A 22,413-nucleotide genomic window follows, 5' to 3' on the forward strand; every position below is an offset into this window, starting at 1 on the left:
AAGTAACAATTTAACCTGTTACACTGCTTTTTATAGTTTTTGTCACGCCATTGTCTTAAAATTCAGCCTTAGCCTACATGCACAAAACACACTGCTTTCTCTTTTTTATTGATACCTACTGTTCTTTGCTTAAATGTAAATAGGCAAATTTTTCCGATGGGTGATTCTTTTCTTATCTTTGTATGTTTTCTGTTTTGTTTATTCATTTGATTTCCTGTTTTGAAATCAAGGGTGGCTGACAAGGTGACCTTAGGGTCTTTCGCCACCCTGCCGCTTAAACAGCGCAAAAATAAAATTACTAGTACTGACACGAGCCACTATTCTTTAGAAAAACGTTGGCACGCGAGGTCATTAATACATGAAAATAACAAGTAAATTGACACGCGTCGCCTAAAAGGTTGCCGACCCTTGCTCTGTGACATACTAAGTCCTTAACCCGACAACAGTTGACCATAGAGGAAAAGCATGGATGTACGTGTTACACAAAACTTAAAATGTTTAGCATAAACAGACGAAGTCGCAGCAATTGTCCCTCCAAGTTGTAGGATAACTGCTTTTTCGCCAGTTATTGCCTAGCTAGCATGACTGTTGTGTTTAGTTGATGTGTGCAGTATTTTACTGGAGGAGTTGTTAATTTGGTAGTGTATCATAAAACAAGACTGTTAACACATCAATTGGAATCGCAGCGTGTCATTTTATTGTAGTGGAAATGTTTTTCTTCTTAAATAAAAGTAAGCAAACATTTATTTAAAATCAGTGTGGTAAAAAACTTGGGGTGATCTTTACCTTTTAAAATAAATAATGATTAAGGCAAAGTTTGGAGAGTTAAAGTCTCTAAAACTGAAACCACAGAGTCATAAGCCACTACACTCATATACAGAGCTGAGTATGATCAGGCTGTTTTCAAGACACATCGTTGCGCATTAGCTCGGCAGTGCGTAAGATCTACCACCAACGGATCTAGCCTAAACCCTAACTCAGCGATAGTGCTAAAAAACGTTGGTAATTCTTAAGCCATGTTTCTGGGCCGTAAACAACTTCTCTTACATGCCCCAACCACCAGCACAAACAAATAGTCGTGAACTGGGACGTTCTTATAAACTCTGTGCAAACCTTGTGGAGTGGTACAATTTAAAGATGGTCCACCACAGCCGCCTTGATTCCAAAGGGTTGTGCGTTCTAATCCCATCCCTTGTGTTTTCCTGGGCAAGAAACTTTAGCGGTGTTGCTCAAATCCAATGGAAGCAGATGGATTTTTGACAAATCAAAATAAAAGTTGATTTAATCTTGCAACATAACTGGCAGCTAAACACATCCAGGCGCAGCTCTGACAACTGACGATAAGTATGAACCGCACAAGGGTAAAGCAAATGGCCTCTGTTTTGCCAAAATGATTCTGACCAGTCTTATAAATAAATCATCGAAAAAAGTCATTTCCAATGCACACTGTTTATCTAGTTTTAACAGTACTGTATTGGATGATATTCAACAGTCATTTTAGATCAGCCAATTGTACCTGTTATACTGTTCCGTGGTACCTAACTTATTACATTGTTGGGACCCCTTTGAAAAAAAAACAGTTTTCATGCCTCTTTGTTTTCCAGTAGTAACTATAGATAGCTATCTAACCTCAATTATTCAGCATCTCGTATTCTATTCATATCTATTGTTAAGAGCCCCTGTGCTACTGGGTGCATTTGGACTGAATACCAATGTTTTTAGTAGATGCCTGAAAAGACGTTCAGGAACCACAACAACCTAATAATAGTTTTGTATTTTCTATAGAGCAGCATATGAACAAACTCATCACTCTGTAATTCTAAAGTGAAGCTATCCTGACCTTCTACCGCAGAACAAGATACTACCACAGATATGATTGCAGTTGTAGACATTTATTTATGCAATAAACCTCCATGGAACAGGTTCAACCAGCTCTGGTTCAACTCCACCAGATCGAACAAAGTGTCCTTTGCGGGGTTGTTGTGGCTGAAAAACAATGTTTTTAATTGAAAAAGTACAGCCAAGGAAAACTTTCATTACAATACAATTTCAGTTACAGTATGGCCCATTAAATTCGTGATATTTCTATACACAGGGACCCACATTTGCCCAACGTTCTGTGCCATGTGGCACAAATGCCTGACACCAGACTCATACAGTGAATAGTTGCAAAACCACAATACCTGACGCTTAAGTTGACATGGAACTCCAGTCTCTTTGGCAAGAGCTCTCTTCTGTTCATTCTCATGGACTCGTTTAATGAAAGACAATCGTGACTTGGAATGCCTGACATGTTCAATCCTAACATTGATGCGCTTGGCAATAATTCGACCTCTGAAAAAGTACCAAGCATAAACATTTCCTGTTTCACTCATTTCATATCTATTAGCACTGCATATAAAACTGTGTATTTACTGTTAGCACTGTGTTAACTCCAAAACAACCAAAAACATACTGAAATTTGGCATAGAAAAATCCAGTTATTCCCATAATTAATTTGCACTTTTATGTAATTAGATTAACTATATTTATGATTAATTGGACAATTTTTCTCAACAAATGGCTACATTTGAGATTCACAATCCCATGCAATTAACCAGATTATGTGATAAATCCAAATCAAATACCCAGATATAACTGTATTACATGTACGTATATAACATGCAAAGCATTGATGTGGCCACAAAAAGTATACAATTTGTTAACACTGTGCAACATTTTTACATAGAAAGCTTACCATACACAATTTTTAGGTTTAAAATGCAAAGTGGCAAATAGCTTTAGACCAGTGGTTCTTTTTTGCCCCTTCAACCTTTTTGCCCTTGCGGGCCCCTTTTGGTACCATCAAGCTATTCGCTGACCCCTTGGAAGGTTTTGGTATTTTTTCATTAACAAGCAACCCAAAAAAAGGTGCTGAATATACCAACCATGTTTGGTCCAGGACCAAAATTTCAATCACTTTGACTGGGCTGCGACACCAGAACTTAACCAGAGCCATTACTTTGTGACAATGTGACGTTGCTTGCCACTGAAAATTGATCTCTGTTACAATGGGGTTAAAATGTCACAATGCATTTTGGTTTATCGCCATGAAGAAAGTTTCTGAGGCATATTTTTTAAATCGCTTATATCAATATCGTTGTCTGCAAAATTAAAAAGTTATCACAGACCCCCCTGAAAACGCTTTGCGGACCCCCGGTTAAGATTCACTGCTTCAGACAATGATGTACTTAATACATGCAACAAACTCACAAGGCAACAAATGTATTACTTACTTCACTTGTTTATTGACAATAATACCAACAGCATGTTTGGTGACATTGAAAACGCGTCCAGTTTTTCCATGGTATGCTTTGTGGGGCATTCCCTAAGCAATAACAAATATTTGATTTGTATACATGTTATCAAACAGTATGCATAGATTCTTGTCATTTGCACTGTTAATCCACCCTCCCTTTTTAAAAAACTACATTTTACTCCCAGTGCAATGTGGGGCAAAGTGTTTTTTTTTTGCTTTACATAATTGCTTTTAACAACACCACTATACAATATCTATGTTTAAATAAAGTTTACTTTACCAATATTGGAAAAGTCTAGGTGACTGGTGTGACACTACGAATTTAGCCAGATCTAGTACTTTATACACTGAACAAGCGTTCTGACCAAAAAAGTTTTTGTTCATGAATTCATTACTGAATCAGCCCTGAATCATTCATGCAGACCAGTGATCATAACACACCCATATATACATCATGATAAGCTGGGACTATCAGAAGCAATATATCAAATCGGTCCAATCTTTCACATTTAGATACATATTTAATTTATAGTTTACATATAACAAGGACAATATAAACGCTTCGTTTTAGTTAAAAACATGTTGGAGCAATTTTTAAGGTTAAGTCGGAGTCATAAACCTTTGACCGATATTAAAACTGCTAAAGTGTGATTGTTTAGACATAATATTCATTACAAACAAACATATTAGAATCAGAACATAGGTTTTGGAGAGAGGTACTTGAAATATTTCAACTACCAGCTACCTTTTGTACTGCACCATCTCCCTTGATGTCAACGATGTCACCCTTCTTGTAAACAGTCAGGTACTTGGTCAAACCGATAACTCCCCTTGTTCTGAATTTCTTCGAGAACATATAACGGGTGCCACGACGATAACCTTTTGTGTTCGTCATAATGATGGTCCCTGTAAGAACAAAATCACATGCATTGAAGCGCAGTAAGTGAGCTCTTATATCCTAAACTTGCTACTCCTGTTTATTTTCTTGAACGCAATACCTTTGGTGCACCAAATATCCTGCAAAGACTATTAACTACCCAATATTATTGCCAAAAACTTGCCTTCAGCTACAACTCACAAACTAGCCCGTTTCCGCCGCATTTATGTACTAAAAACAAAACATAAACTGCTTGAACATATATTTGTTGTTTGGAGGGGGCATTAATTTTAAAACAAGAAACATTTTGCCTATAAATCAGTATTTTTCATTCAAGCAACCTTACCTGAACACAATTCCACCGAAAAGAACGTGTTGGTCACGTGACCGAAGAGAGTTTGTCCACTAGCACTGCTAGTGACGCAGCACATAGAAATATTATCCACAACAGTCTAGTGAGTATTTCTGTTTGTTTTATTTGCCTCCGATAGAAAAGGCATTGGTGCCTAGCTGTATATCTTTTCAAATGAAGTAATCAGTTGGTTAGCATTTTCGCAGAACATTCAAAGTAATGTATCACACTGGCTTAAAAAAAACGCCGAGCAGCCAAATAAACATTTCAGGCAGTTAAACCAACACATTTCAGGCAGTTAAATCAACAAGTCGGTTAGGTTTTTACTTTTGAGTTATATTTTTTCTCGAAAGGAAACCGATAGTTTTCCTTACTGTTGCGAATACCAGGTTGTCAATATTAGGCCATAACTCAGGTATCTGGTCAAAAGTAGGCTAGACTGTAGGCTAAGCCATAGGCAACTTATAAAAGGCAAAAAATAATGTTTCAAAAACATATTATTGTAAAAAATTGTGTTTAATAAAGATACTTCATCCTACATATTGAATAAAATACCTGACATTGTACGTACAAGGGCTGGTAAAATCAACCTACCACAAAGTACAAAACCTTGGCAATCCGCAACGACACACATGGGGCTGAGTCGGATCGATGCGGTCGCGTCTTCGCCGTTAAACAAGCGCAAAACAAGGCCGCGTTGACCCCATGCAGTAAGCGCAAGTGCAAGGGAACAAAATCAAATAATTACGATGCGTTCCCGTGAGATGTGCGACCTACAAATTGGCTTTCAATTTGTCTCCTGGTGTGGCTGGTTGGCAATACATGAGCTAGGCACGTGTTTTGGAAGGTAGACACAACTGCTGAGGACAGAACAGGATACGTGGTGTGCAACATGTGTTAAAATGAGCTTTCTAGAACACAAGAATTAAGTAGCCATAAAGCAAGTTGGTATGTGCTGAATATTTGCAAAATCTCGAACGTTTGCAGAGGAATATGCAAGCAAACCGGGAAACAGATAAGCCTTAGTGATTTTAGGTATGAGCGGCGCAAAATACGGCTGTCGAATTTACTGTTGCTTTTTAACCGCGTATAGGTGTTGCTGTAAAATCGATTCATAGGATTTGCAATGACACAAAATGCAATGTTTAGAAGCAATGATGTAAGCGTTCCGTGTGTGGCTGTGACGTAATATCGAATAAATTATTAAGAAGGTGGAAAATACCGGCATCAATGTTAATTAAAAAACAGAATCTGCTCTGATTTAAATAAAAGAAGCGCGGTTATTTGTATCAATCTGTCGTCACACCGATTTCTCATTTCAACTATATTGTTTTGAATGACACAATAAGAACAAGCCAAAATGCATAAAATGGTTTAATTCAACTTTTAATTGCGCTTTTACAATATTAAAACAATAGAATGATTTTGATTCAAGTAAACTGAATGAAACAACCTTGTGAGATTGCCGAGTATCTTAGCAATTTATACTTTGTTATGTTTTTAAAATATCGTCACATGTTAAAAACCGTATTCTAATGTTATGGCACCCTTCTCTATGAAATTTAGCTTTAGCTAATTGCAATGCACAGTGTGTGTTGTCAGTCCGATAATATTTACTCTGGAATGTTGTTTTTTCGAAACGACATGGAAAGAACATACACTTTGTTATTTGCAATCCAATAAACCGTTATGCCATGCTTCCTAATATTTGTTAGGCCCGCGCAATAGAAACTCTTTAGTTTGGAATTTAAACAAAATAAACATTAAGACTGTTGCTTTTCAAAAGTTTTTGTTTTGACTTTATGCGTGTTTAAACTATAAATTACAGAGGTATTTTGCCAAAACATTTCCAAGCAAAATTTGCACTGTTAAATATACCAAACCCAAAACATGACTTGTAAATAAACGGTGGTAGATATGTCATTTTTGTAACTCGGTGTGATCAATTGATCATTCGTTAGACAGTTCTTTCTTCTAAGCGACACCTTGAATTAGTTTATGACCGCGACTGTCGCCAAGCTTACAAAACGCTAATCGATCCTGCTGTTTCATGCACCAGCAGGCGCCGCCATTGTGACATGACAAACTTTTTGTCAATGCAACGTGACGTCTAATGATCGGTTCAATCACCTCGGCGAGGGAAAGGGATAGACGAAGTCGTCTCGAGTGCAGAACTTGCAGTGCTCCGACAGTCAAGCATGTTGCCGTCCAAGAAGAGAAGAAAGCGCTATTCGGAAAATCGTGGCTTTACAGCGGAACCTTTACCACCGCCGCCTCCGCCACCACCTGAAGATTCTCCTGAGGTTAATTTGTTCGCATTCTTTCGTCTGTCTTCAAGTCAGCCTAACCTTTCTGCGTGTTACGCCAACGGTGACGCAAGCCTCTGGAAACCAGGTGAAAGTGACAGTAAGCCCGGTGGCACGGCAAGCAACACGCTTGGCCAGTTGAAATCAGGCGCAGGAGGCACCATACGCAATCAATCACACGCCCCTAATCTCGACAACCCGTCGGGAACGAGAGAGGCGTTTGAAGAAAAAGGGAAATTATCGCCCGGCGAGAGAGAAGCAAGCAACAAACAACAGCGAGAGCCCATCAGTAGTTCTACATTGGTTACGGGGCAATATAGTCCCAATGATAAGGTTTGGTTGACTAGAAACTCACAGGAAACAAATTCACATCACTTACGACAGAAGATTCAAACAAGCAAGACACCCCCGCCAAGAAGTTCAAGGACAAAAAGCAGTTTTGAGTATTCCCTTGCTCCGACAGTGCAGAAGAGACCTACGTCGTTGTTCCGGCCAGGGCAAGCTGCAACTTTTTATGAAGACCACCGGCTATCAGTTCAACACTCCAAAAACTTACGATTTGAACCAACGTTATTTGGTGAACCCGATTTCAAGGTCAGTTGAATCTTTGAAAAATACTTGGCAAAAGTTGGAAACAAAGAAAATAACATGTAGCAATATGTTTGGGACATGGCTTTTTTCTCAGTCTTGTGTATTGTAATGGAAGGATGACTTAGTATCTCGTAATCTGGGCTAATAAAATAAAATCGATTTTTGCTGATCCTAATTGTACGGAACGGTTATCGACGAAGCGGCGTTGATAAGTAAAAGGTAAACGCAATTCTTTTGGAAACTGTTATTTTTGTTTGGACTAAATACGATTTAACATTTAACAAAACTTGAAATAATAATGTGAAATTCATTTTTGGCACTGTTTTCGATCCTTTTATTTGTCTAGTATGTGAGTTCAAATATTAAACCATATGGTTTGTAATTTGTATACACTTCTTTTTTGTGACATAAACTTTCGTCATAGAAACTCGTAAAATAATGCCGCTTTATTAGGGTGCTTTGAAAACAAACTTCAAACCAACCAAAAGTAAACAATTTTATATTGCAGCGAAGCATGACGGGTGGACACGCTCACGTGACAAACCATTATCAACGCAAACGTCGACCTCTACCTCCTATTCCACAAGATAACGGTGTTCACAGGCGTGACGTAGGAGTGATGACGCCCGACGAAATGTTCGACTTGCAAACTGACGACGCGGGAAGTACAGCAAGTATGACTTCACTAACCCTCCGGTCATCTATAAACACCCCAACAGGTAATGCGAATTATTGGTGGAAAAAGACGCTGTCGATGTTTTGCCAAACATTTTCGAGAAAACTGAACCGGGTTTGGAATAATATCCACGCATCTGTTCATAAATCTAATGAGGAAAGTAACATACATGGAAAGGTGACGCTATTGTTCAGACGTCTCGACAAATACTCATAAAGTATGTCACTGTTTATGTGGGTCGTTATATTCCTCATTAGAAACGGGATGTATGTTGTTTGGTTAAAAGGTTGAAGTAAAAATATTTAATACCACATTGGAAACAAGCTTGTTTTAGGACCTGCTTAACGCTGCAAAGAATAAATGTATTTATAGGCGATCTCAACATTTTGTTGGCAAACGAATTTTAATTTGTTTATCTTAACTCAAACAAATTTTACTCAGAAATTCACGCAGCACAATTAGACAAACCGTCAAATTGCACCAGGGATCACATTATTACTTTTACAATCTTAGCCCACAGATTAAAACTACCCTGCTAAGTTTTACAATTTGGTAATGAGCCAAGATCCTAAATATCCATTACTTATAAGTTGCGAAATCGAAATACTTCTATTTGCCATGAACTGCTATAGACTAAAACGTTTACTCTGCAAGCGGGTTAATGTTTCGTTAGATCAACAATTCGTCATGTCCGCCCTGGAAAGATTTTGCGGCTGAAAATTGCATTTACAGCCCCTTTGGCCAGTTACAGTTTACCGCAAGTTCTATGAGGCGGTAAATGAAGATTAGTTACGCTTGCTTACTCGTATAAGAAGCAAGTCAAATAGTAAAGGCCGTTCGGCGGGAGTAATTAAACGCGCCGTTTCCCCAGCACGTAACTGCCTCTTGGGCAAGCAAATGAAAGTCTGCTGTGTGTCAACTTTGTTTTGAAAAGGCAGCGGCAATACATAAAACTATCCTACGATAATGCAGTACAAAACTAAACTAGACGTTCCTCTGTTTGTTTGTTTCTTAAACACGATAAAGGTGGCGCTGCGATATTTAGTTTTATTAGCGAAACCAATTTCGTTTATTTGCGGTTCACACGACCGTGCAAATATGGAGTTGTTACGGATAAAAACTTTAAATACCTTCTGCCACACGTAACAGGGTGGTACCTTTGTTCCTCAAGTATACACACACACATATATATATATATCCTCAATTTAAAGAAATATGTCTCGTTGTTATTTCAAACAAAAACGATGATTGTTTTAATATTTAACTGTTTTCAACAAGCAGAAACGGTCCATTTTCTGAACTCACAAGTAGGAGCAGTTCGACAAAAATGTTTTAGTCGATCATCTTAAACAAGATTTTAGTCGCCGATAATTTTAGGAACAAAGCAGATACGTTTTATACGAGATTATTGCGGTGAATTGATGTTTAAAATGCAGCAGCAAAATAGCGCAAAGCTTTACATACGACCGAAACGCGAAACCCTGAGATCAATATACGGCAGAGTAGCCTACTAAGGTACATTATTGATGGATCGAACTCGTTAATCATTGTGAATATAAAATGGGAAATTTTTCCGCTTGAAATTTTTACCTAGCCAAACTGTGGGGCAATTGAACGTTCGAGATCCCGCGATAAGGTTGTGTAACGAGTTTTACCCCAAAATCAACATTTGTAGTGGCCCCGGGGGATTAGGCCACCTGCAGTAGGTTTCTTGTAGCCAATTTTGGGATCAACCACTATTTCAATTGCCAGAACGAATGATGTGGTTTATGATCAATGTTAAAGGAGAAATTGTGACTGTTTTGTTCTCTGTCACGAAGTTGCCCAAAAAATACTCATAACACTCTTGTCAACAATGAAGCTGCAAACGTTTTTTTTTGTTTATGTCCGAAACTTTTAAATCGATTTACTTATTCGGGACGTTGTTTTACCAATGCATTTTTCGACTCACAATTTTTAGAGAAATTTACCAAGTCGTATTTTTTTTCTAAGGAAGACCACCTCCCCCGAGAAAGTCCCGTAATCGGATTGGGAGAAGATGCAAAATATTTCTTCTTGTTGTCCCCAGTGTGGTTGCCCTTGTATCCAGCACTATGTTGGTGCTCTTTGCTTTAGGTAAGGCTGAATATGGTAAAAATTTTAAATTGTGTTTTTTTTTCTGGAGATCCATCCCATAATTTGCAAAAAACATAACCTATATGAGTGACATTATTCAAGTGCTTTTTTCATACTTTAAACTTAAAATGTTTCAGGTAGATGCAATAACGCAAATTACAACAATTTAATTTTTACTTACAGAGCGAATGTTACTGAATCTAAAAAATCGACATTTTTACTTTTTAAAGTTCTTGATTTTGTATAAAAACAAACCACTTCGTTGTACAGCAAATCGAGTTAAGAGGGAAAATCGCAAACAACCCCTTTTTTTATAACTTGATGATATATTTATGCTTCTTGGGCCGCCTTTGCTTTGAACCAGAAAAAAACAATCGATATTTTAATTAAATGACAGGTTAATGGAAACAGATTACAAAAATACTGTCTGGTCAGTGGCTACCCGATACTTTGATCATCAAACGATGGCATGTGACATGATTATCATGTTTACGTTTCGGGTCTGTGGCCGTTACCATGACTTAAATCGATCACTAGCATTCAAATCTTGGGGGTGAAAAACGGGTGACATGCGTTTATGAAAACAAGCGAAGAAAATTAATTGTGACAGATTGCTGCGAAAACTTGGACTAAGTATGGACGGTAAAGTTCGTTTGCATCTTGCAACCTTTTCATAGGGCGTTCGTGCTATCATAACAAACTACAACGAAGCGGGTTTAAGTAGGTTTTTCCCCAAATATATTATACAGACCCAAAAACTTTTTACCCAGCATTATTTTGTCATAAGAAAACTTAAATGTTGTTGACTTTTATCCCTTTTGCTTTGTTGTTGTTTTGCGTTTGAAGTAAAAAGTAATTGCCAGGCTTCATTCTGTTTGACGAAACAAATATTTCGGAAGATTTTCGGAAAGTTGCGGTGGGTCACTAATAAATTATGTATAATGACGGCGCAGTTAGCTTCAATCTGAGGTGAAAGGTTGTTTAAATTTTGAGAAAGTCACTTATTGAACTTGGACAATGTATGGTGCACGATTCAAGATGGTTATAAACAAAAAGTTACATGTCTTTTGAGTTATGTCTTAATCTGGCTCAATTATCTTTAGACTTTGCATATCAATGTTCTAACAAGTGTTTTCGCATCGAATGATTCGTGTAAAGTTGGTTGTACAGTATCACTGCTATGTTTGGTTTCATACCAATGGCTATTGAAAATGTAAGAAAATAATGGAAAAAAGTTTGAAATAAACGAAGTACACTGAATGCACATTAAAGAACAGTTATGGAAAAACTGCTTCTTTCACCACAAAATTAAGTATTTGTGTACCGAAAACTTTGCAATCGATTTTCACAAGTCGCGTATCTGGAAACTCTGTCTTGACGTTATTTGCGTCTGATAATAACAGTCATTACGCAAAATGCAGCTGTTGTTTGTTTTGATTTTTAGAAAAAAATACTGATTTAGCGTTTGACCCGGGTATTGGGCTTTACAGATCTAGTGGCAAAAATCAAATTTCCAAACAAAGTTAGAGAATGTACAACATACCAACGTCACAAATCCTTCATTGATTCCAAAGAGGGCCTCGTGCGATACGCGAACGATTCTTAATTCGATTTACGCGACAGTAGCTGTGAATTCTTAAGCAGGGTCGGCTCGCAAACTCGGCCCCATCTTTTGCCCAGCAGATCGATTGGGTGCGTAATGGACTTTTAGCTTTTTGTAATAGCACACGAAAACAAACCCAACGCATGGCGAAGCTGCTGTCAGGTTTTGTAGCAACAGAGTTTCGACCGGCGATCGATTTCCTCTAAACATGCGTTTTTACTTCCCTACCGGCATGAAATTTGTAAATTCTGCATCCGCCGCTTTTGGGGATGCCAAACAGTGGTGACGTCATACACGGCTTACAGTAGAGCCATGAAATATAAATTTGGATATCCTTCGCTTTTGAGAGACTTGGACAAAACATAACATAAGAGCATATAAAACAAGCGCTGCTTTGGAAGATATTTGCTTTACTCGAAAATTCTAAAGTCAATCAGCGGTTTTAAATCAAAATATTCCCGTCGAGCTTTCTCTGGGCACCGGTAATGAGGCGCAAAAATCAATTGACCTCTGTAACGGTGGTCAGTGAACCTTGGCCTTTGAACTTAGGATTGTGATACCATACAGGGTTTCGTTGAAAACCAGGGGTTATCGCCAAATGGATAGCGTTGCGAAATCAATTTTGTGATCACGTGTAAATATTTTAATTTTTTCGCGACTCCAAACAACAACTCCTTAAGTTAGTACTTTTTTCATTAATTTCATCATCTTTTTTGTAGGTGTCATTGGAACTTCACAGACGGCGTACAACGAAGACCATACAGCCAGGCCTGACCTCGCCAAGACAACTGGCCTTTTGGTAAAAGAAATGGGAAGGTAATTAATAAAATATACGCGATCAGTTGTCGAACAAAATGCAAAACTGTGTTGCCAAACATTTGTCCTTATATTGAACCTTAACGGCTAGTTATACGCCCTTATTATGAACTCTGTGTTGCATGTTACGCGTTTACTGCTTCAATAAAACGAAATAGGTCACCAATTGTCAGAGCGTTGCAAGTAATGAGACAAGGGACATTTTTATGACAGGGACAGAACGGAAGACGGTCGCAGCGCCGACGATGAACAGACAACGAACATTGGTACGTCACAGTTCGACATCACAGTGACGCCCCGCATCGCCGGCAATCATACGAACAATTTAGTGACGTCAGATGTACATAGTGACGTAACCAATAACGCAACAACTACGAGTAATGACCCAGAAACTACGCGGTCAAAGGCAAAAAATCGAAACAAGCCAAGGAAGACTTCAACCCAGTCGACCATGACTCGGAGAAAATCCACAAGTGTTACGTCACAATCGGAAGTAAAGGGGAAGAAAAAAGGTGGCGGAAAAGGTCGTCGTGGAAAGGGTCGAAAAAACAGGCGAAACAGGGTTCAAGATGAAACGCGATCAGTGTTCGAAAATCCAAAGCGGGTGCTTACTCCTAGAGGAGGAATGGATCTTCAAAACGCTATACTTCGGGGAGGAGTTAAACCGTCCACTGCTAACAAAGAACTAATTTTTAATGAAAAAACAAGAAGCAGTTCAATGTCGACGTCAGATGGGGGTTTCGATTCTGGTACCGAGGGACAATATTGGGATCAAGATCGTGAAAGGTTAGGGTTTATGTTCGACTGTCATGACCTACATATAAAAAGTTCTCCATGAAAAAAGTTCACTCTAAGCTTGTCTTTTTTTAAAGAAGACAATATTGATCTATATTAGCCGTAACTACAAAATAGGCCAATTTTCTTGCAGTTTTTACAATGAATACGGAAGTGGAAATCAAATACTTGTCAGCGACGATGAGGACGAGGTCATAAACAATGAATCAAGTCATACAAACCAGGAGGACTCTTTATCGTGTTTGCCGATACCCGATCAAGTATGTGATGCTGTTCTACCATACCGCATGACGTTTCGCAGCGATACAGACGGGGGCTTGATTCGATCAGCAATGATGTCATTGGTAACTCAGGCTTTACGCAATCAGTCGTCATCTTGTAACGAAGAGTCGGCCCTTCGGTTTATATGCGCACTAAGGCATCCGAAATGTAACTTTGGCCAAAGTGAAGGTAAGTTTATCTTTGAATTTCCGTCTTTATTGTATTTATTTATTAAAATAGTTGTAATGCAAAAAAAGTGATAAAAAAGTCGTGATGTACAAAATCGGCAAAATTAGGTTAGGACCGAAACCGATTCGCCCGAATCAACCGAAGCATTTGTCATGTGTGTGTCACGTGATGATAGTACGCAACAATATTAACGTAAAAACATAACTTTTACTGACAGGCAAACAGTGGTATTACTACAATAAAATAGTTGTGTATGATCTTAGTTCTGTTGGTTTTCGGGTTGCCTCGGCCGTCATTGCCAGCCTGCAAATGAATTACTAATCTTGGGGTGGGCAAAACTATAATGCTCGAAAATTATACTAGTTGACGAGAAATTAGTTTATGCGCCTTGAAAAATTCTGTTTTTCGCAATTGGGCGGAAAAGACACTGTTTGCCCTGTTTCAAAAGTTGTTCATAAAAAATCGGTTTCGACCGAATCGCTACAAATTATTCGCCCGAAACTAAACGTTTGTAAAAAAAAAGCTAAGCAGCAAATCGTGTGTTCGGTAAATTACCAATAAAATATCTTCACCAGAATTGCAACAGCTTCGGGAGTTTCCGTGCAAAGCCTGGTGCAAAAGTTTGATGGCATCTTGTCTCGACGATGAGTCGTTTTCGCTCATACTGGCTTTGCAACACGGTGATGTCACACTTCATGACGTCACTGGAAAATCCCTAAAACAGCTTTCAGCAAAACTGAGTAGAACACGTCGATACAACCTCGTACAGATGGAAGATACCGTTGGGTCTAATGCTCATCTTATCTCCTACACATGTGACGTGATCATTAATGGTGATGTCACTGTGACGTCATCGCCTTATAAATGCGTCGATTTGTCGTCAGTGGATAAGTTTATGGAAAGTCAAGGTGTGTAAAAAACACAATGGTGTAACTGATGACCGGCTGATTCGGTGTAACGCCTTTGATGGGCCTGGCACACTATTGGTTGTAACTGTTCACCTTTTAATTTTTTTATTTTCAATCGCAGACATTGTTAATGAAACGACAACTCCGCCATGTGGAAGTGAAAGCTTTCACTGCCCTGGTGGCGGGTGTTTGGACAAAAGATGGTTGTGCGATGGGATTAACGACTGTGGTGCAATGGAAGATGAAATAGACTGTGGTAACTTCTTGTGATCATTTGTTGATTTGCCCGTTAGTGTGTCAAGCTTTGCTTTACACTGATGTATAGTTCGTGCTGTATAGCTCATAAGCGGATAAATGCGATTAAACAACGATTTGACTCTTAAAGAACTTCGCCATACGTTAAGCTCAAATGAAACTTTGTAATGCAAATTGAACATCGCTTGTGTGATTATTAAAAAACAACGGGGATGTAATCCATTTTCATTAAATGAAGTTCGAAACTTAAGCAACTTCTCGCAAGGGTTGTTGTTAAGAAAATGCGTTTTTCTAGTTTGTTCCTTGAACGAGTTCCAGTGTTCTAGTGGACAATGTGTTAATCAAAGGAAAAGGTGTGATGGCTTTCACGATTGCGTCGACAGGTCGGACGAGAAAAATTGTGGTAAGCAATAATGCTCATGTCATTTTTACACATTTCACTGTGTTTGATATTATTACTACAACTAAAAACGTAACACATCCTTAACTGTATGTTTGATGCTAAATGCTTTGCACCGATTTAGAGTGTGGCGATAATCTTGCCACTTGCGGTGACGGACAATGCATTTTAAATGATTGGTGGTGTGATGGGGATTCGGATTGCAACAATGGAGTCGACGAACTGAATTGTGGTAGGCAGCAAAACAAATCTGAACTTTGTTATTCTTTGAATTTGCAATCATTATTCGATTTCTGTATAACATTTTACAAATAAAACGCCATTTCGAAACACCATCACATATTTCACCTTTCCAAACACGGGATGCTTTCGAAAAAGAAAGACATCAGAGGTGCAAATTGAAGAAAAAAAACGTCTTGATAACTTTTGCAGATTGCGCATCTCGTGGACTGGAGTCCTGCGGCAACGATACTTGCATTCCAGCGCGGTTTATTTGTGACGGGGAAGAGGATTGTGTTGGAGGAAGCGACGAATCTCGCTGTCAGTATGTTCACAATCAACGTAAGTATATCTTTTATGATTTAAGAAGCATTTGTATGAAATTTGTGTGATATTGTTGTAAATGTTTCAATATATTTGATATAATTTAGAATGCAAGTTGTGGGAAATCAGTTGCGACGACCATTGTATATCGGTAACCAAACGATGTGATGGAATAACTGATTGTTTTGACAACAGTGACGAACAAAACTGTGGTGAGATATATTGTTTTGAAACAAAATTTAAAATAACGTTAAATTTTAAAATTATTTTCTAATACATACATTCATCTTCAAATATTGACAAAATGCTTTTTTAAGGAACTTGCGAACCTGTTACTCTTGAGGTTTGCCAACAAACCCATTTTAACGTCACTTCAATGCCAAACTTTCTTGGCCACAAATCCCAATCCGAAAGCACCATGGCGATCGATTACGTCATGCTGACGTCAGGGGTTCACACAAGGTAAACTGCAGCAAACATTACCACATGCAAATCAAATCTGAATACAAACTTGTTTTAGATGTCATCCATTGCTGAGTCATTTAGGATGTTCCGTTTTCGTACCACCAGTTCCGCTAGGCAGTATAACGTGTGCCTTAAAACCAAACCCACAAGTGCAAGAAAGGTAAAATATTTTCCTTTTTTTCACATCAGCTTTAAAGGAATATCGTGAACTTAAAGGGTTCCGCAGGGGTATCGCAATTTTCAACATTGCCACATAATGCGAAGAAATAGCAAAAACAAACAAGCCATTAAATAAAGTTCTCCGTTATATTGAAATACCTCGAGGGTACAGTGAGGGTACAGACATAAAACGTTAAATAACAATGTAACTGTTACACCATTATGATGTTATTTATGCAGAGTTTTGCCATGTCGATCGTTCTGCGAGGAAGTCAAATATGCTTGTTCTCCGGCATTGCGCTCCGTCACGCTGTCGTGGCCAAAGTTTTTAGACTGCGAGGAATTTCCTGTTAAGTCTTCTCGCGTCCCATGCTACGACCCGCGAATGGCGCTACGAGAAGGTATGGAACGTAAAGGCAACAAAATAGGGCAATTATTTGACTTGGCTATCCTACTATACTACCTATCGCCTAAAACAGGGGTCGACAATCTTTTTTGCACTGCGGACCGTTTTTGAAACCAAAATTTTATCGGGGACCGGTCTTCAAAAAACTACAAATATTTATCAAAACGCTTAAATTAGTTTTTGATCCCCGGGATACATGGGCAAAATGTTTTAAAGCATTTAACCTGAAAAATTATACGGCCCGCCGGGCCCGGTAACGAACTCCTCGCGGACCGGTACCGGACCGCGGACCGGCGGTTGCCGACCACTGGTCTAAACTATGCATGGTTTTTTTGGGAAGAGTACTGTGCAAGCGATCAGTTCCTCTGCAACTCAACTGAAAGTACTGGAAAACGATGTATAAGTATGGCGTCAAGATGCGATGGGATCAACCACTGTGACGACGGTTCGGATGAAGTTGACTGCAATTGCAAAGCTCTAGGAAGGTGCGAGTCTTACTCACTATATTACTTCCTGGTCAGTTTTCTTGTTTAAATTTAACTTTGTCCAAATGGCAGGTTTGAATGCAGATCCAACAAGCGTTGTATCTTGTCGTCGTGGGTATGTGATTCTCACAAAGATTGCCCCGACTCATCGGATGAATTAAACTGCGGTAAAATTTGTATAACTTGTGGTGGTAAAGTCCTTAAAAACAACTTTCCTGAACTTACATTTCTCAGATCGTTGCGACACAACGCAAAAAGCATGTACTGACCACACTTGCGTGTCAAAAAGCATGTGGTGCGACGGCAATAGAGATTGTCCCGACGGAAGTGACGAAACAGATTGTTGTAAGTTTAAAATAACACGAATCAATAAATTGCAGAGCTATTGACTTTCTAACTTGTTGTGCATTTTTTAGTGCGACTGGTATCACGTAATCAATGGCGTTTGCGGCAAGGTTCCACCGACGGTATACCTTATGGAAGATCTGGTGGGATATTGATTGGATACAGTCAATTTACGTCCCAGTGGCATCCCATCTGTGCTACTTTGTGGGACGGACCAATGAGTCACCTGGCCTGTAACCAAATGGGATTTAGGTGTATTTAAACTTACCTTTTTTGTTTGGCATTCAGCTTATTCCAGTTTTGGAAAAAAAATGTTTCTTAGCAAATATTTAAAAACTTGTTATATGTCGCAGTAAATATTCCACAAATGATGTTAAATTTTTAAAAACTCACGAGATCGCCCAATTCTTTTAAAAAAATTAGATTATCTGATGGTCCAAACTTTAGTTTCATATGCACACTGCAGAATTTTACAGTAGGCTATGCTCCTCCATTTTTGGGTATCAAGGTGTATGTAATTCAGGTTTTTCTGTGCCAAACTACACCATATACAATCGACAATTATCTTCCCTGCAGTGAAGCTCTTTCGTTTTCACCTGTCCGAATTCGCAACCGCGCACGTCAAAATTCGCTGAGAATTTCGGACAACCACCGAGTCCGTAAAGTACAAGAGACCTTCCTCGGTAATGGAGTTTGCAAACTGAAACGATTCGTCCACGTCACCTGCAAACCGAAGATGTGCGGCAAGCGCCGTGACGTCACCGATACAGGGAAAGTTCTTCCAAGGATTTTGGGCGGTAGAACGTCACGTGACAGTGCCTGGCCGTGGCTCGCATCGCTAACTCTACCCGGGATGGATCACGTGTGTGGTGCAACTGTTGTGCATCCAAGATGGGTCGTTTCTGCAGCTCATTGCTTTCAGGAGTAAGTTTCAATGCTGCCTTATATCGCCAAAATGCAGTTTTTGTATACGAAAGTTGTACGTGAGGTAATGTATTAAGATTCTCCGTAAATTTTAGGAGAATGAACGTGAGAATTTGGAGAGCAAGAGTTGATACAATTGGACGAAACGCTTTGAGACTTTCGAGTGTTTTTAATGTCACCAACATCACAGTCCATCCAAGGTATGAATGTGATACGGGATTTAGTTTTTGATCGTTGACATGATTTAATATCTTTTTTTACTCCAGGTACGATCCGCAAGCAGTTGACTTCGATATAGCGCTTGTAAAATTATCAAGGGAAGTTCCCGATGTAAATCCGCTCTGCTTTCCATCCAACCCATTTCATACGGGCTCCTTCTGCATTATAGCAGGTACAGCAAGAGACAATAGTAGGCCTACGTTGTCAATTTTTAAGTTGGATTTGAAAGCGATTGGCAATGTAATCCATTGGCAGGTTGGGGTGTTAGCGGCAGAACGCAGGAGGGTGCACAAAAGTTGCAAGAAGGTTCTGTCCATGTCATCGACCGTTCAACGTGTCAGCGCTACTACCCAAATCACGTCATCACGAACCGAATGTTGTGTGCAGGAAAAGTTGGGATAGTCGATGCATGCAGCGTGAGTACAGACGTTCTTGTTTTCACACTACCGTTTTGTGAACCAGGATACTGTAACTACCACCGGTTGCCTGGCCATAAAGTGTTGGTAGGGGTCACAAATGAGTGGGTGAAGTTGAGGCTCTCTATATGACTTTAAATAATTTATCCCGGCACCAAAATTATGCATTTTCAAAAAATTTGGGCACGGACATGGTCCTTTGGGCCTCTTTGTACGCCAATGTTTAACCCACAATATTGTGATTAAGTTTAAAATTGGGACCGAGGCGACATATCGATTTCATTAGAACTGTCTTGAACGTTGCTAAATTGAATACAGAAATTTTATTGAGCAGTCTTGTGCACTATCGATTTAATGCAACTAATTGTACGCAACAGGGTGACAGCGGAGGTCCTTTGATGTGTTGGCAACCGCTTACCCAGCAATGGCAACTAGCTGGAATAACAAGTTGGGGGTCATCATGTAAGCCCCACAGTGCACCGGGCGTCTACACCGATGTCAAATATTTCGCCTCTTGGGCTGAGAGAACGATAGGCGTAGAAGCTTACGGGTGACTGCCAAGACGGTGGCGATTCCGCTAAAAGTTTTTTTTCTCTCCGAAGTTCACTAACTTGGGCGAACTTTGATTTGCCGTGGCGTCGTTCACTAACGAGCCTTTGATCCAGTGTGCTTTCTTATCAGTGTGAATGAGCTGTTGCGTTGTACTCTCGTCCCTATGTTTCGTATGCTATTTATGCTGCACTGTTCGGTGACCTTGCATTTGCAACAAGAGCGGCAACCCATTTGCAAGTTCATCCCAATTAAAATCCTGCTCAGCTTTGAGCAATAAGCCTTTAACCCAAGCCTAAAATTGTGTTCATACAAAACTGTTCGTTGCCTAAAACAAATACTTTAAAAGAAAAATCACCTAGAATTGCAGTTTAATAGAAGTATCCCATTTTTGAGTTTGCACTTAACCAAGTATGTGATGTGGTACAGTAAGTTGTTGTGTGTGCCTAATTTTAATGCTTTGCTCTACACAAAACCGTCTTTTGTGCAGGGAATTTTTCTGATTTTCCCAAGCAATATATTTTTACCACATGCAATGAGCATAGACTTTATTTGTACTTCAGAAATTGACAGAAGAGTGAATAAACAGGGATGGAGTTATGAGCAGGTAGAAAACATTATTACTTGGACAGAAATGATGAAAATTGGTCATTTAAAAATAAACAAGATGTTATTGTGATGGTATGCATACATATTCAATAAGTGATTAGCAGTAAATTTAAAATAGTAATGAAATTATTGGTGATTTTAAATGAAATCAATCAGGGCAAGTAATACCATCCAGTTGGTGTTTTGATGCAATAAATAACTTCAACCATATCGGTCATGTTTTTGCTTGTTCCAGTGCCTGAAATTTGTTTGCAATGGAAAGTTGAAAACAATAGTCAAACGTTTCTGAAAGAGTAAATCCCACCATGCCATATTGTAAAAATTACACTTACTTTTTCATGATAATTAGCCTGCTACAATGCCACATTCTGTATCACTAGTGTTGGGCTTTGTACTATTTTGCATCACTTTGATACATGAAGTTACAAAATTCAAACAATACAATTCCATTAAAGTATCAAACACAATTGACACCCTATAATACCACACTTTACTTCGTTTTCCTTGTTTTGTTAATGGTTATAAGGGAAAAGTATTCACAGACCTAAGTTGGAAAATGCTGCGCTACAATTTGGAATGTAAAAAAGAAGCAAAAATGTAGGCAATTTTAATGCCTCAGATTAAAAATCATTACTAACCTGTGCTGCCTGTTCCAATTTAGATATAAGTCCATCCAACTCAACATTGTCCATTTCGACAGAAGCCAATGAGCTTGCTATGTCAGATTGATTGGTTGCAATTTCTAGATCCACTGTTGCCATGAGCTGATTAGTTGTTGCAAGTTTATCACTTGAAAGTGCCAACTGCAAAGCATTTGTATGTTATCACAGGTGCAACAATTGCGAACAAGACAATTGCTTACAACTTGAGTTTTTTTGGGAATACAACACATTTCTCCTCTTAATTTATTACTATTATTATAGGAGTAACAGTGTGTAAATTTTTTTCAATAAAGAATATTTTTTGAGTAAATAGTTGTGATTTGTATGAGTAAAACACTGATTACTTACATTTAGTTGCCAATCAAAATCCTTCAGTTGGCCACTAATTTTCTTGACATCGGTACTCATGCTAATTTTGAGGTTTTTAGAAGAATATGATTTGGTATTGCTTTAAAATTACAAACTTTCTGTGGTTAATATTTATCAGGATATTAGATGCATATACAGGGTTTTTTTTAAGGTTTGGTTTGGGTGACCGCTAAGTAGTTTTAAGAGACCGCAAGTGTTTCATTTAAATACCAAAAATAGCCATATTTGCAAAAAACAGTTATAAGTCCAAATTTTGGGAAACCGCTGGAGAAATTCCGTTTCGGTCCCCCAAAACACCTTAAAAAAACACTGTGCATATATATGGTGAATTGTTATTTTGCAAGCAAGTAGTACATTATAAAGATGTTTTTTGCACATGAATACAACAACATTTCAAAGCATATGTGGAAACTGTCTGAAGTCTGAACCGTGTAAAGTTCAATATTTGATGTATAAACGAACAAAAAATATTTGGCTCGTTCTACACCAGCGGTTCTCAACCATGGTGGGCCATGGAAGCAGTTTGATTGGGCCACAGACCAATCAAATAGAAAACTTTTTTTAAGAATTTTCATTTGTGTCACTATACACTCAATTTTACAAGAATAATGGCTTGGGGAGGAATTGAGAAGGAATGTAAATTAATTTTGAATTATTCTATTTACGGTATAAAGTTACTTTGAGTTTCTGCAACCTTTGACACTACTTTGTGATTACAATAAAGCCAGATAATAGCAGCATATCAATTGTCCAATTATTCGGTCATAACTGAAACTCTGAAAGTGCTTGGTCAAAGAAGGGAAATGATTTTTTGCATTTT

General features: G+C 38.6%; 3 protein-coding genes across 9 annotated transcripts; 1 reads left to right on the forward strand and 2 right to left on the reverse strand.

Annotated features, from left to right (window-relative positions):
• Nucleotides 1–1,873: 1,873 nt before the first annotated feature.
• LOC145238590 (large ribosomal subunit protein eL21-like) lies at nt 1,874–4,621 on the reverse strand. Of its 2 annotated transcripts, none has more exons than XM_080101807.1 (5): nt 4,522–4,621; nt 4,044–4,204; nt 3,276–3,367; nt 2,184–2,334; nt 1,874–1,986 (listed from the first exon to the last, which is right to left on the reverse strand). In XM_080101807.1, the coding sequence occupies exons 1-5, from the start codon at nt 4,604–4,606 to the stop codon at nt 1,897–1,899; spliced, it is 579 nt and encodes a 192-aa protein (XP_079957933.1). In that variant the 5' UTR covers nt 4,607–4,621; the 3' UTR covers nt 1,874–1,896. The 2 variants fall into 2 exon arrangements, with proteins under 2 accessions (XP_079957933.1, XP_079957934.1); XM_080101808.1 differs by lacking the exon at nt 4,522–4,621 and adding an exon at nt 4,360–4,447.
• Nucleotides 4,622–6,486: 1,865 nt separating this feature from the next.
• Nucleotides 6,487–20,489, forward strand: LOC145238582 (uncharacterized). 6 transcript variants are annotated; one of them, XM_080101789.1, is made up of 24 exons: nt 6,493–7,427; nt 7,933–8,143; nt 10,093–10,215; nt 12,538–12,634; nt 12,848–13,420; nt 13,563–13,879; nt 14,455–14,787; nt 14,909–15,043; nt 15,338–15,445; nt 15,567–15,674; nt 15,875–16,003; nt 16,093–16,197; nt 16,303–16,447; nt 16,506–16,610; nt 16,850–17,010; nt 17,356–17,500; nt 17,573–17,667; nt 17,735–17,845; nt 17,917–18,097; nt 18,422–18,769; nt 18,865–18,969; nt 19,036–19,160; nt 19,244–19,404; nt 19,782–20,489. In XM_080101789.1, exons 1-24 carry the CDS (start codon nt 6,726–6,728, stop codon nt 19,956–19,958), a joined length of 4,800 nt encoding a protein of 1,599 aa, XP_079957915.1. In that variant the 5' UTR covers nt 6,493–6,725; the 3' UTR covers nt 19,959–20,489. The 6 variants fall into 6 exon arrangements, with proteins under 6 accessions (XP_079957920.1, XP_079957917.1, XP_079957918.1 ...); XM_080101790.1 differs by having other exon boundaries at nt 7,933–8,098; XM_080101793.1 differs by lacking the exon at nt 6,493–7,427 and adding an exon at nt 7,526–7,643.
• On the reverse strand, nt 20,485–22,363 carry LOC145238592 (COMM domain-containing protein 8-like). The gene is made up of 3 exons (XM_080101809.1): nt 21,573–22,363; nt 21,201–21,365; nt 20,485–20,800 (listed from the first exon to the last, which is right to left on the reverse strand). Exons 1-3 carry the CDS (start codon nt 21,630–21,632, stop codon nt 20,777–20,779), a joined length of 249 nt encoding a protein of 82 aa, XP_079957935.1. The 5' UTR covers nt 21,633–22,363; the 3' UTR covers nt 20,485–20,776.
• Nucleotides 22,364–22,413: the final 50 nt, after the last annotated feature.

The sequence above is a fragment of the Phallusia mammillata genome, chromosome 7 (genome assembly GCF_965637545.1).
Source record: "Phallusia mammillata chromosome 7, kaPhaMamm4.hap1.1, whole genome shotgun sequence".
Taxonomy (NCBI): Eukaryota; Metazoa; Chordata; class Ascidiacea; order Phlebobranchia; family Ascidiidae; genus Phallusia; species Phallusia mammillata.